General features: G+C 46.0%; 1 protein-coding gene across 1 annotated transcript in view; it reads left to right on the top strand.

Moving 5' to 3' along the window:
- Positions 1 to 15,454, top strand: part of LOC115173255 (CUB and sushi domain-containing protein 2) — a gene marked incomplete in the record, with an annotated part of 501,741 nt that overhangs the window by 237,140 nt on the left and 249,147 nt on the right. The window contains 2 exon segments of the mRNA XM_029731172.1: positions 1,678 to 1,865; positions 14,941 to 15,135. Of these exon segments, the coding sequence (XP_029587032.1) occupies positions 1,678 to 1,865; positions 14,941 to 15,135 (383 nt within the window).

Consider the following 15,454-nt stretch of genomic DNA (forward strand, 5'->3'; position numbering starts at 1 on the left):
CTCCCCTCCCCTCTCCTCTCCTCTCCCCTCCCCTCCCCATCCCCCCCCGCAGAGGTTAGTGACAGTTTCATTAATGCTACGAAGGAGCGTGTTTAGCCTGGGGACGAGGAAAGCGAAAGTATGATTCAGGTCGTAGGGTAAATCGGTGTCTTCTAATGGAAAGCCGTTTTGTTCCTCCGTCATTGGAACTACTGTATAAAGTGATCTGTTATCTTCGTCATCCTCAACTTCTCATGTTTCCTCTTCTCTCTCTCTCTGTATCATCATGTTTCCTCTCCTCTCTCTCCCTGTATCACAGCTCCGTGTGGGGGGAACCTGACGGGCCGTAATGGGCTGATCCTGTCCCCAGAGTACCCCGAGCCGTACCCCCACGGACGAGAATGTGATTGGACCGTCTCTGTCACTCCCGACTACGTCATCGCACTCAATTTCAACCAGTGAGTGTTACCGTGGGCACTAATGACATACACACACATCTACACAGTCCATGCATTGATATTGTCAACGTTTTAACGTCGACTAAAGTCAATATTTATGTCGCATTCAACTTCAACCACATAGAGGCAAATCCTAACTTGTATTCAAATGTTCACTTTGTTGGCGAGACTTTGAGTCGAAGTTTGGATTCGCCCCCGTAGAGACCATGCATCTCAATGTTGTTAACTTATATCATCATGTATGTTTGTTAGCACCCGCGTTAAATCCCTGGTCAGTTTATATGGTCTAGAATACTCTTTACCCACATTATACCCTGGTCAGTTTATATGGTGTAGAATAGTCTTTACCCACATTATACCCTGGTCAGTTTATATGGTGTAGAATAGTCTTTACCCGCATTATACCCTGGTCAGTTTATATGGTGTAGAATAGTCTTTACCCACATTATACCCTGGTCAGTTTATATGGTGTAGAATAGTCTTTACCCACATTATACCCTGGTCAGTTTATATGGTGTAGAATAGTCTTTACCCACATTATACCCTGGTCAGTTTATATGGTGTAGAATAGTCTTTACCCACATTATACCCTGGTCAGTTTATATGGTGTAGAATAGTCTTTACCCACATTATACCCTGGTCAGTTTATATGATGTAGAATAGTCTTTACCCACATTATACCCTGGTCAGTTCAAAAACACATCTTACGATATTCACATATTATGCTAGCTAAGTGCGAAAAACACGTTAGAATATTCACATATTATGCTAGCTAGGTACGAAAAACACAGAATATTCACATATTATGCTAGCTAAGTATGAAAAACACGTTAGAATATTCACATATTATGCTAGCTAAGTACGAAAAACACGTTAGAATATTCACATATTATGCTAGCTAGGTACGAAAAACACAGAATATTCACATATTATGCTAGCTAAGTATGAAAAACACGTTAGAATATTCACATATTATGCTAGCTAGGTACAAAAAACACAGAATATTCACATATTATGCTAGCTAGGTACGAAAAACACAGAATGTTCACATATTATCCTAGCTCGGTACGAAAAACACAGAATATTCACATATTATGCTAGCTCGGTACGAAAAACACATTAGAATATTCACATATTATCCTAGCTCGGTACAAAAAACACATGTTTTTACGATATTCAAATTAACACCTATGATATATTTTCTAATGTAACCAATCGTCTCCTTCTCTGTATTGTTCAGGTTCAGTCTGGAGCCCAGCTATGACTTCCTCCATATCTATGACGGTCCTGACTCCCTCCACCCTCTGCTGGGGAGTTTCTACGGGACTGACGTCCCCGACCGCATCGAGAGCAGTTCCAACACGCTCTTCCTCGCCTTCCGCAGCGACGCGTCGCTTAGCAGCAACGGCTTCGTCCTGCAGTACACAGGTAGGTCGTCCATCCCCCCCCCCCCCCCCCAGGGGTGGGAGGAGTAAAATGCTTCTGTGGTTTTGGTCTTTTGTAGTAATGGGGAATGAGAAGTGTGGGAGAGAGAGAGAGAGAGAGAGAGAAATTAGGGGAGAGAAAGAGAGAGGTGGGGCGAGAGAGAGAAAGAGCGAGAGTGAGAGAGTTGGGGCGAGAGAAAGAGGGAAGAGAGAGAGGGAGTAGTGGCGAGAGAGAGAGGTGGGGGGAGAGAGAGAGAGGTGGGAGAGAGAGAGGGAGGGAGGGGGGAGAGAGGGGTGGGAGAGAGAAAGTAGAGTGTGTGTGTGTGTGTGCGTGCGTGTGCGTGTGTGTGTGTAGTGTGTGTGTGTTAAAGCTCTGTTTGATCAATGTGTCCCTGTCGTCTTGTTGCACACTAAAGGCTTCTGATAAATTAAAGCAAACGGCCGTTTGTTGTTAAACACTCCTGTGGTTCGTTGCGCTGACCGACCCGCTTTGTGGTTTTTGTTTGGAGCGCCGTCTAAGCTTGTTTGATCACAGGCGACTGTACAGTACCGTACACACTGTTTATACACGATGACAGACGTTCAAAGTGCATTCGAGATCACAGGCGCACCCCCTCTTTTTCCGTGTGGGTGGATGTTGGTCGCTGGGTGTGTGTGTGTGTGTGTGTGTGTGTGTGTGTGTGTGTGTGTGTGTGTGTGTGTATGTGTGTGTGTGTGTGTGTGTGTGTGTGTGTGTGTGTGTGTGTGTGTGTGTAGTAGTAGTTGGTTGACGGGTCTGTTAACTGGTCTGTGTGTTATGGTTGAGTCTCAGAGGGTTGGGATTCTGCAGTGGGTGAAAATCTGTCATCGGGAATAGAGGATTAAAAACATAGTTGAAGTGAAAGATGACTGTTGGGACTTCTGGGTTAATAGTCTAGAGAACTCTCTGCATCTTTAAAGGACTCTCATTACAGAGTCAGAGTAGGCAACGCTAGAAGAGCAGGGACTAGCTTGTAAACTCTGGTGTAATTACAGTCATCTTTTGAATGTATTACTGAACTTCAATAAACACATGTTGGTCGAATACGGTACACTATTTTAGGTAATATGAGTACTTTACAGTTTTAGAATGGTAGATCATAAAAGGAAAGGAGAGATGAAAGGACAGTATTAGCCTATGCCCTCTGTTTGGGGTCATTGAAGTCAACATTCAGTTTTGGGTAATGGGAAACACAGTCTGGGGTAGTACAGTATGTTTAACTGGGGTATATTATAATCAAGGTTTTGTGTAATGGAGGAGGAGAGTAGTAGAAAGGAAATGAGAGGAGAGAGTAGGAAATGAGAGGAGAAGATAGGAAATGAGAGGAAAGGGTAGGAAATTGTCATTGATAAAATGCAGTTGTGTTCATTGTCCGTAGCTTATGCCTGCCCGTAACATAATCCCACCGCCACCATGGGGCACTCTGTTCACAACGTTAACATTAGCATACAGCTCGCCCACACGACGCCATACACGCTGTCTGCCATCTGCCCGGTACAGTTGAAACCGGGATTCATCCGTGAAGAGCACACTTCTCCAGCGTGCCAGTGACCATCAAAGGTGAGAATTTGTCCACTGAAGTCGGTTACGACGCCGAACTGCAGTCAGGTCAAGACCCCTGGTGAGGAAGATGAGCACGTAGATGACCTTCCCTGACACGGTATCTGACAGTTTGTGCAGAAATTCTTCATTTGTGTAAACCCTCAGTTTCATCAGCTGTCTGGGTGACTGGTCTCAGACGATCCCGCAGGCGAAGGAGCCGGATGTGGAGGTCCTGGGTTGGAGTGGTTACGCGTGGTCTGAGGTTGTGAGGCCGGTTGGACATACTGCCAAATTCTCTAAGATAATGTTGGAGGCAGTGAAATGAATTTTACATTCTCTGGGACCAGCTCTGGTGGATATTCCTGCAGTCAGTATACCAATTGCACGCTCCTTCAAAACTTGAGTTGTCTGTAGCATTGTGTTGTGTGACAAAACTGCACATTTTAGAATGACCTTTTATTGTCCCCAAGCACAAGGTGCACCTGTGTAATGATCATGCTGTTTAATCAGCTTCTTGATATGCCACACATGTCAGGTGGATGGATTATCTCGGCAATGGAGAAATGCTCACTAACAGGGATGTAAAAGCATTTTTTTATGCACAACATTTTACAGAAATAAGCTTTTTTTGTGCGTATGGAACATTTCTGGAATATTTTATTTCAGCTCATGAAACATTGGACCAACACTACATGTTTTGTTCATAATCAACAGTGATGAATGTTGTTGGGGTGGGGGGGGGGGGGTCCATAGGAGCAGTTGTGCTGGGTAGCTGTCTATTCAGCAGCCTGAAGGTCTGAGGATAGATACTCTCGGCCAGTCGTCCAGTTTTTTTTGCCATGATGCTCTTGTATTGTCCACATCTGAGTGATTGAAGTGGGGAGAAGAGGGCATGGCTGGGGTCCCTGATGATCTTCCTGGTGTTGTAAGTGTCCTGTAGGGCAGGCAGTGTGCACCAGGCTGTGATGCAGCCCGACAGTATGCTCTCGATGGCGCTCCTGTAGAACACTGTGACAGGCCAGATTTATTCAGCATCCTCAGTTTGAAAAGTTGCTGTCTTGCCTTCTTCACTAAGGTGTCCATGTGGTTAGACCATTTCAGCTTCTCTGAGATGTGTACGCCAAGGAACTTGAAGTTATTGACTTCCTCCTGAAGTCCACAATCACCTCCTTTGTTTTGCTGACATTGAGGGAAAGATTGTTTACCTGGCATCAGGCCGTCAGAATGCCTACCTCCTCCCTGTAGGCTGCCTCGTTGTTGTTGGTAATTAGCCCTACTACTGTCATGTCGTCAGCGAACTTGATGATGGAGTTGGAACTGTGTGAAGCCAGTCAGTCGTGGATATACAGGGAGTACAGGAGGGGACTGAGGACGCACCCTTGTGGGGCCCCCGTGTTGAGGATCAGCGTCGAGGAGGTAACGTTGCCTACCTTCACCACCTGGAGGCGGCCTGTCAGGAAGTCCAGGACCCAGTTGCACAGGGAGGAGTTCAGACCCAGGGCCGTGAGCTTTGTAATGAGCTTATAGGACGCTGTGGTATTGAAGGATGAGCTGTAGTCGATAAACAGCATCCTCACATATTCAGTCCTCTGGTCCAGGTGGGTGAGGGCAGTTGTGCAGTGCGATGGCGATTGCATCGTCCGTGGATCTGTCAGGGCGGTAGGTGAATTGGAGAGGGTGGAATGTGTTGAGGAGGTGATATGGTCTTCGACTAGCCTCTCAAAGCATTTCATGATGAAGGAAGTGATTGCTACTGGTTGGTAGTCATTCAGTTCAGTTAGTTTCCCTATCTTGGGCACTGGGACGATAGTGGACAATAAATCAAGCTTTATTTATACAGCATATTTCAGACATGGAATGCAATACAATGTCCTTCACAGGGAAAAAAAACCAGAATAAAAACACTGAAAATAAAAACTTTAATATTTACTACACAACAAACGTAAGAGGATAAAAAAAACGAAAGAATAACAATAAAAACGGAACGGCTAAAAAGCCTCCTGAGGAAAAGCAAAGCTATAAAGGTGTGTTTTAAGATCTCTTTTAAATATGTCAACAGTTTCAGCCCTCCTCGGGTTCTCTGGCAGGCTATTCCAGAGGCTGGGGGCATAATAACTAAAGGCTGCCTCTCCATGCCTCTTGGTTCCCCTCAGGTTCTCTGGCAGGCTATTCCAGAGGCTGGGGGCATAGTAACTAAAGGCTGGGGGCATAATAACTAAAGGCTGCCTGTCCTTGCCTCTTGGTCCTATGCTTTGGGATAGTTAAAAGGACAATGCCAGAGGACCTGAGGGACCTACTGGGTACATGACTTAAAAGCATGTCTGACATGTATTGGGGAGAACAATCGTGGATTGATTTAAAAACCAATAGAAGAATCTTCAAATGAATTCTAAAACTGACAGGCAGCCAGTACAGAGACCGTAAAACCGGTGTAATGTGTTCTCTCCGTCTGGTCTTGGTCAGTACCCGTTCTGCAGTATTCTGTATGTTTTACAGTTGACCAATGGCTTTCTTGGGTAGACCAGACAGGAGAGCATTACAGTAGTCAAGCCTGTTTGTAATTAAAGCATGGATGAGTCTCTCTGTATCAGCCTCAGAGAGAGAAACAGCTGCACCTTGGCAATGTTCCTCAGGTGGTTAAAAAGCTATTTGGGTCACATTCATAATGTGCGATTAGACATGGAGTTCAGAATCTAGAATAACAGTTTTAAAATAACACTGCAGTTTTGTCACGCAACACAATGCTACAGAGGAGGAAGCGTGCAATTGGCGTCACATTTTTTAGATGTGGGGGAGAGTTCACATAGATGTGTGTGGGGGGGGTAGGATTTATCAGGTCATCAATGGTCGAGAAGAACACTGTAATTATTCTGATTATTAGTGATACATTTAGTAAAATGAGCCCGTTTGGCCATTTCTAATTGCCTTGTTATATATGCCAAGTTGCTCTCTCAGAATGTCATAATGGACCTGCAGCTTTAATTGTCTTTAATTGATTAGTTTCCCCCACTCATCCAAGGGGCTCTCCGTTTGGATGTGTCCTTTGTCAACTTTACTGGATCTATGGTATCAATGGTTGCCCTTCAATTACTATTAAAGTTATCAACTAAGCCATCACTAGAGGAAGGCAGAATAGGTGGTGGAGTATTGTTCATACACTCAATAAAATCTGTAGCAACTTCAGAGGTAAGATAGCGTTTCCTAATAATGCGTTCAGTATTACCCTGTGCTGTGGGCAACAAGGTAGTAAACATCCCCAGTGGTGATCAGATAAAGCAACATCAACAATAGAGGATGTGTCAATAGAAAGCCCCTTGGGAATAACCAGGTCCAAGGTATGGCTGTGGTTATGGGTGGGCCCAGTAGAAAGCCCCTTGGTAATAACCAGGTCCAGAGTATGGCTGTTGTTATGGGTGGGCCCAGTAGAAAGCCCCTTGGTAATAACCAGGTCTAGAGTATGGCTGTGGTTATGGGTGGGCCCAGTAGAAAGCCCCTTGGTAATAACCAGGTCCAGAGTATGGCTGTGGTTATGGGTGGGCCCAGTAGAAAGCCCCTTGGTAATAACCAGAGTATGGCTGTGGTTATGGGTGGGCCCAGTAGAAAGCCTCTTGGTTATAACCAGGTCCAGAGTATGGCTGTGGTTATGGGTGGGCCCAGTAGAAAGCCCCTTGGTAATAACCAGGTCCAGAGTATGGCTGTGGTTATGGGTGGGCCCAGTAGAAAGCCCCTTGGTAATAACCAGGTCCAGAGTATGGCTGTGGTTATGTGTGGACCCAGTAACATGTTGGATAAAGTCTATAGAGCTCAACATATTCCTAAATTCAATGGCCTTGGAGTCAGTCTCTTTGTCAACATGAATATTAAAATCACCCAACACAATGATCATAATTCTCAAGGACAATAGACAATAGTTCAGAGAAATCAAAAAATTAAGTGGGGGCAGTGCTTTGGTGGCCTATAAAGGGTTATGGCCAGCACTGGTGGCTAACATTTACATTTTAGCAGACACTCTTATCCAGTGCGACTTACAGTAGTGAATGTATACATTTCATACATTTTTTTTTCTTCCTGTACTGGTCCACTGTGGGAATACGAACCCACAACCCTGGTGTTGCAAACACCATGCTCTACCAACTGAGCCACACTGGATTACCAGAGGATCACTTCTGATCACACTTACAGTAGTGGGAATTGAACCCACAACCCTGGCGTTGCAAACACCATGCTCTACCAACTGAGCCACAGGGAACCACAGTACAGTATAGCATGATGCTCAACAGACCCCAAAGTTGACAAATGAAATATCCTAACAATTAGTAAAAATAGAGGCTGTCTCCACACCCTTTTTCTGATAGAGTTATGAAAAGCTGTAGTCTGTGGGCGGAGGCTTCAATAAGAGAAGCACTACTACTCACTACGCCAGGACAGCGGAGTCAATCACCACCTTCTGGAGACACCTGAAACCCCACCTCTTTAAGGAATACCTGGGATAGGATTAAGTAATCCTTCTAACCCCCCCTCCCCCCCCCCCAAAAAGATATAGATGTACTATTGTAAAGTGGTTGTTCCACTGGATATCATAAGGTGAATGCACCAACTTGTAAGTCGCTCTGGATAAGAGCGTCTGCTAAATGACGTAAATGTAAATGTAAAAGACAGCCAGGTTTCAGTGAGAAACACGCAATCAACGTTAAGCTCAGTAATGAGGTCATTCAGAAGAAAGGTTTTTACTAAGCTCTAACATTTAGAAGTGTCATAGTCAATGTGTGTGGGCCACTCTGCCTCTGGGACATCTGCCTCGAAGGTGACCAATGGAATAACAACCAAATGATTCACGTTACAACCACGGCATCTTGAAGCAGCTGGGTATAGTGGCCTTGTGTCTCTTGACGTTACCCTAGGATAGGGTGCGCCACAGAGGTGTATCTATAAAATGATATGAGACAGTCCAATATTTGAAAAAATATATATATTAAATTTCGTTATGCTAATGTCGATAGGAGTTTTTCGCTGGATGAGAGCGTCAAGAGGCTAGGGAGAGATCGAAAAAATGTCAGAGAACACAGCAGCCAGCTGATCTGAACATGCTCTGATGGCACGGCTATGGATGGGCCGGGAAAGCCTTGCGAGAGTTAACACGTTTGAAAGACTTACGTTGTACGCCCTCAACGGAGAATGTGAGTGTGTAGCCCACGTTGTCACATCGGTGGCTCTCCTCAGCAGCTCAGAGTCGTTGTGCTCGAATCGTGAGGAAAAAGGTGTTTAGCTCGTCTGGTAGGGTTGCAATGTGGCTGGTTTTCTTTTTTGTAATCCGTAATCGTAAGGAGCCCAAGTGTCACATATGCCTCATGTCCGACCCGCTGAATTGCTCCTCCGCTTTGTCCCTATACTTGTGTTTTCGCCATCTTGATTGATCTGTGTAGGTCGTACCTTGCCCTGTTCATAAGAAGCATCTCTCTCTCGCCATGGTTTTTGATTCGGGTACATTTTGAGAGACTAACACGTCATCTATGATTTTTTTTATTTTTTTATGAATCAGGTGATTGATTAGTTCTTTGGTATTATCTCCAGAGACGACCCAGAACATAATTCCTGTCCACGTGATCAAAACAATCTTGGAGCGTGAATACCGATTGGTCAGACCAATGCAGTAAAGAACTGACTACTGGATCTTCCCTCGGGGTGAAGCAAAATGGAGTCATGGTCGGATTTGCCGAAAGGAGGACGAGAGAGGGCCTTATACACTTGTTGAAAAGGCGTGTAACTGTGGTCAAGAGCAGAATTTCCGCGAGTTAGGGAAGCGTAATCATTGAAGACGTTTCAAAGTCCACTACCACACACACACACACACACACAAGGTTGTGGGGAGCAGAAAGCACACGTGTTTGAGTGATCTGTCTGTCTGTGTGTTGAGCCATGAACAGCAGAGAGGGAAGCCACCTGGCTAGCAGACCTCCATCTGTATGGAGAGGGAAGCCACTTGGCTAACAAGACTTCCATCTGCATGCCGAGGGAAGCCACCTGGCTAACAGACTTCCATCTGCATGGAGAATATGCAACCCTTCATCATACACAACAAACAACAACATTACCAACCGTAACAAGATGGCCCATTTGCAACAAATCACAACAACTTTGAATTGACCTTACTTTAATACATTACGTTTAATGTTTAGGAGAATTCCGGAAAACACTGACCAGTGTGTCTGTGGTCATTATTTGTACAAATCGAACACGGCATTTCTCTTGTGTTTCCACTAGGACGTTAATATTAAGTCTGATGTGTGACGTTGAAGCTAAACGGAGCGGGGCGTTTCTCTGGTGTGTTTATATTCTGTGTTGATTGATTTGTGGTTCAGGGCTCTAGCTAGGAGCAATGTACAGTCTGCTATACACACACACACACACAAACACACACGCACACAGAAGTACTGGCTGAGGGCTGACAAGGACAGTTGTGTGTAGTCAGCAGACCCTGGGCTAGACATATGCCTCAATTACGTCCTTTACCTGTCTGTCTGTCTGTCTGTCTGTCTGTCTGTCTGTCTGTCTGTCTGTCTGTCTGTCTGTCTGTCTGTCTGTCTGTCTGTCTGTCTGTCTGTCTGTCTGTCTGTCTGTCTGTCTGACTGACTGACTGACTGACTGACTGACTGACTGACTGACTGACTGACTACCTCTCTACCTTTACCAGTTACAGACAGGCGGTGAGGGAGGGAGGGAGCGAGAGGAGAGGTGGAGGGATCATGTTTATTTGCCTCCCTACCTCTTTCAGCCAAAGATGAGAGGGTACTGTCAATGCTAAAGGGAGGGAGGGAGGGAGGGATGAGAGATGGAGGGATGGAGGGAGGGAGGGAGCGAGCGAGCGAGAGGTGGAGGGAACGTGTTTATTTGCCTCCCTACCTCTTTCAGCCAAAGATGAGAGGGTACTATCAATGCTAAAGGGAGGGAGGGAGGGAGGGAGGGAGGAAAGGGGAGGGAGGGAGGGATGAGAGATGGAGGGATCATGTTTATTTGCCTCCCTACCTCTTTCAGCCAAAGATGAGAGGGCACTGTCAATGCTAAAGGGAGGGAGGGAGGGAGGGAGGGAGGGAGGGAGGGAGGGAGGGAGGGAGGGAGGGAGGGGGGGAGGGAGGGATGAGAGATGGAGGGAGGGAGGGAGGGATGAGAAGTGGAGGGATTGAGACACATACAGAAAATAAATGAACCAAAAACAAATTGAAGGAATCAAATCAGATCATCCGTCTTCTCTTCCCACACCAGCCAAAGTTAGTTTCTGCATCTGCATATCTGCAGCTATACAATCCTTCATATTCCCTGTTTCATATCATGTCTAGTTTCGTGTGGGATTGTATTTTTTATTACTATTATATTGGGGTCTTCAGCCTGATACTGACGTCTGATTAACAAACTAACTCTACCATTGTTTCTCTCTCTCTCCGTCCACAGAGAACCATAGAGTTAGACATCCACCACCCTGTCTCTCTCTCTCTCCATCCACAGAGAACCATAGAGTTAGACATCCACCACCCTGTCTCTCTCTCCATCCACAGAGAACCATAGAGTTAGACATCTACAACCCTGTCTCTCTCTCTCTCCGTCCACAGAGAACCATAGAGTTAGACATCTACCACCCTGTCTCTCTCTCTCTCCATCCACAGAGAACCATAGAGTTAGACATCTACCACCCTGTCTCTCTCTCCACAGAGAACCATAGAGTTAGACATCTACCACCCTGTCTCTCTCTCTCTCCATCCACAGAGAACCATAGAGTTAGACATCTACCACCCTGTCTCTCTCTCTCCGTCCACAGAGAACCATAGAGTTAGACATCTACCACCCTGTCTCTCTCTCTCCATCCACAGAGAACCATAGAGTTAGACATCTACCACCCTGTCTCTCTCTCTCCATCCACAGAAAACCATAGAGTTAGACATCTACCACCCTGTCTCTCTCTCTCCATCCACAGAGAACCATAGAGTTAGACATCTACCACCCTGTCTCTCTCTATCTCCGTCCACAAAGAACCATAGAGTTAGACATCTACCACCCTGTCTCTCTCTCTCCATCCACAGAGAACCATAGAGTTAGACATCTACCACCCTGTCTCTCTCTCCATCCACAGAGAACCATAGAGTTAGACATCTACCACCCTGTCTCTCTCTCTCTCCGTCCACAGAGAACCATAGAGTTCGACATCTACCACCCTGTCTCTCTCTCTCTCCATCCACAGAGAACCATAGAGTTAGACATCTACCACCCTGTCTCTCTCTCTCCATCCACAGAGAACAATAGAGTTAGACATCCACCACCCTGTCTCTCTCTCTCAGTCCACAGAGAACCATAGAGTTAGACATCTACCACCCTGTCTCTCTCTCTCCATCCACAGAGTACCATAGAGTTAGACATCTACCACCCTGTCTCTCTCTCTCCGTCCACAGAGAACCATAGAGTTAGACATCTACCACCCTGTCTCTCTCTCTCTGTCCACAGAAAACCATAGAGTTAGACATCTACCACCCTGTCTCTCTCTCTCCATCCACAGAGACCATAGAGTTAAACATCTACCACCCTGTCTCTCTCTCCATCCACAGAGAACCATAGAGTTAGACATCTACCACCCTGTCTCTCTCTCTCTCCGTCCACAGAGAACCATAGAGTTAGACATCTACCACCCTGTCTCTCTCTCCGTCCACAGAGAACCATAGAGTTAGACATCCACCACCCTGTCTCTCTCTCTCTCCATCCACAGAGAACCATAGAGTAAGACATCGACCACCCTGTCTCTCTCTCTCCATCCACAGAGAACCATAGAGTTACACATCTACCACCCTGTCTCTCTCTCTCCATCCACAGAGAACAATAGAGTTAGACATCTACCACCCTGTCTCTCTGTCTCCATCCACAGAGAACCATAGAGTTAGACATCTACCACCCTGTCTCTCTCTCCATCCACAGAGAACCATAGAGTTAGACATCTACCACCCTGTCTCTCTCTCTCCGTCCACAGAGAACCATAGAGTTAGACATCTACCACCCTGTCTCTCTCTCCATCCACAGAGAACCGTAGAGTTAGACATCCACCACCCTGTCTCTCTCTCTCCGTCCACAGAGAACCATAGAGTTAGACATCTACCACCCTGTCTCTCTCTTTCCATCCACAGAGAACCATAGAGTTAGACATCTACCACCCTGTCTCTCTCTCTCTCCATCCAGAGAACCATAGAGTTAGACATCTACCACCCTGTCTCTCTCTCTCTCCATCCACAGAGAACCATAGAGTTAGACATCTACCACCCTGTCTCTCTCTCCGTCCACATAGAACCATAGAGTTAGACATCCACCACCCTGTCTCTCTCTCTCTCCATCCACAGAGAACCATAGAGTTAGACATCTACCACCCTGTCTCTCTCTCTCCATCCACAGAGAACCATAGAGTTAGACATCTACCACCCTGTCTCTCTCTCTCCATCCACAGAGAACCATAGAGTTAGACATCCACCACCCTGTCTCTCTCTCTCTCTCCACAGAGAACCATAGAGTTAGACATCTACCACCCTGTCTCTCTCTCTCCATCCACAGAGAACAATAGAGTTAGACATCTACCACCCTGTCTCTCTCTCTCCGTCCACAGAGAACCATAGAGTTAGACATCTACCACCCTGTCTCTCTCTCCATCCACAGAGAACCATAGGGTTAGACATCTACCACCCTGTCTCTCTCTCTCCTTCCAGAGAACCATAGAGTTAGACATATACCACCCTCTCTCTCTCTCTCCATCCACAGAGAACCATAGAGTTAGACATCTACCACCCTGTCTCTCTTTCTCCATCCACAGAGAACCATAGAGTTAGACATCTACCACCCTGTCTCTCTCTCTCCGTCCACAGAGAACCATAGAGTTAGACATCTACCACTCTGTCTCTCTCTCTCCATCCACAGAGAACCATAGAGTTAGACATCCACCACCCTGTCTCTCTCTCTCCATCCACAGAGAACAATAGAGTTAGACATCTACCACCCTGTCTCTCTGTCTCCATCCACAGAGAACCATAGAGTTAGACATCTACCACCCTGTCTCTCTCTCCATCCACAGAGAACCATAGGGTTAGACATCTACCACCCTGTCTCTCTCTCTCCGTCCACAGAGAACCATAGAGTTAGACATCTACCACCCTGTCTCTCTCTCCATCCACAGAGAACCATAGAGTTAGACATCCACCACCCTGTCTCTCTCTCTCTCCGTCCACAGAGAACCATAGATTTAGACATCTACCACCCTGTCTCTCTCTCTCCATCCACAGAGAACCATAGAGTTAGACATCTACCACCCTGTCTCTCTCTCTCCATCCACAGAGAACCATAGAGTTAGACATCTACCACCCTGTTTCTCTCTCTCTCCGTCCACAGAGAACCATAGAGTTAGACATCCACCACCCTGTCTCTCTCTCTCCATCCACAGAGAACCATAGAGTTAGACATCTACCACCCTGTCTCTCTCTCTCTCCATCCACAGAGAACCATAGAGTTAGACATCTACCACCCTGTCTCTCTCTCTCCGTCCACAGAGAACCATTGAGTTAGACATCTACAACCCTGTCTCTCTCTCTCCATCCACAGAGAACCATAGAGTTAGACATCTACCACCCTGTCTCTCTCTCTCCATCCACAGAGAACCATAGAGTTAGACATCTACCACCCTGTCTCTCTCTCTCCATCCACAGAGAACCATAGAGTTAGACATATACCACCCTGTCTCTCTCTCTCTCCATCCACAGAGAACCATAGAGTTAGACATATACCACCCTGTCTCTCTCTCTCTCCATCCACAGAGAACCATAGAGTTAGACATATACCACCCTGTCTCTCTCTCTCTCCATCCACAGAGAACCATAGAGTTAGACATCTACCACCCTGTCTCTCTCTCTCTCCATCCACTGAGAATCTGTCACAACTTCCGCCGAAGTCGTGTCTTGTTTCCCCTCACACCTGGTTTACATTCCCTAATCACACTACATATATATTCCCTCTGTTTCCCCCATGTGTTTGTGTGGAATTGTTTTGTTACATGTTTCTTGTTACGCGCCAGGCTGGTTTTTCCCCGGGTCCCGTGTTGTACCCGAGTGTGTTTAATTGTTTAACTTATGCATTGTGACTGTTGTCGCGCTTTGCACTTTTGCCTTTTGGCTGGAGGTTTTTGACGCAGTTGCGTCCGTCTGTTCTTACTTCTGCCAATTAAAGTTTGCGCCTGATCACAACTCTCCTCTCTCCTGTACCTGACTTCTTACCAGTAGCCTGACAGAACCATAGAGAGTCATACTTTTGAGCCGTGGTTTCTTGTCTCATTCTGTCTAGTTTTGACAAACCAACTCTCTGTCCCTCTCCACAGATATCCGTTGACCTCAAAGCTTATTTTCTTATTCTTATCTAGTCTGATTAACACATCTCTCACTCGCTCACTCTCTCTCTTTCTCCTCTCTCCCTCTCTGTCTCTCTGTCTCTCTCTCTCTCTCTCTCTCAGAGAACCCTAGAGAGTCATGCTTTGAGCCGGGGGTGGTGAGGAACGGTACCAGGGTAGGAGCTGACCTTAAGCTGGGTTCAACCACCACCTACTACTGTGATAGTGGATATACTCTGGAAGGAGACCCCACTTTGACCTGCATCATGGGGTCAGACAGCAAGCCCTCCTGGAATAAACAGAAACCCATCTGCATAGGTAATGTACCAAAACCTGCATCATGGGGTCAGACATAAACACCCCCCCCCCTCCAAAAAATAACATCGGCATAGGTAACATACCGTTTTTTTTCGAAAATTAGTGTTAGAAAACATAAAATACTGATATCATAGTAACATACCAACATATTTTTGTGAACAATTGTATTTATTGTGTCACTTTATAAGTACAAGCAATTATATAAATATAAATGATAAAATGCATACATCTAGAACATTAATGAAAACTGGGCTATCTTCTGTATACCCCCCTACCTTGTCACAACATAACTGATAGGCTCAAACACATTAAGAAGGAA

Source organism: Salmo trutta, chromosome 34, assembly GCF_901001165.1.
Source record: "Salmo trutta chromosome 34, fSalTru1.1, whole genome shotgun sequence".
NCBI lineage: Eukaryota > Metazoa > Chordata > Actinopteri > Salmoniformes > Salmonidae > Salmo > Salmo trutta.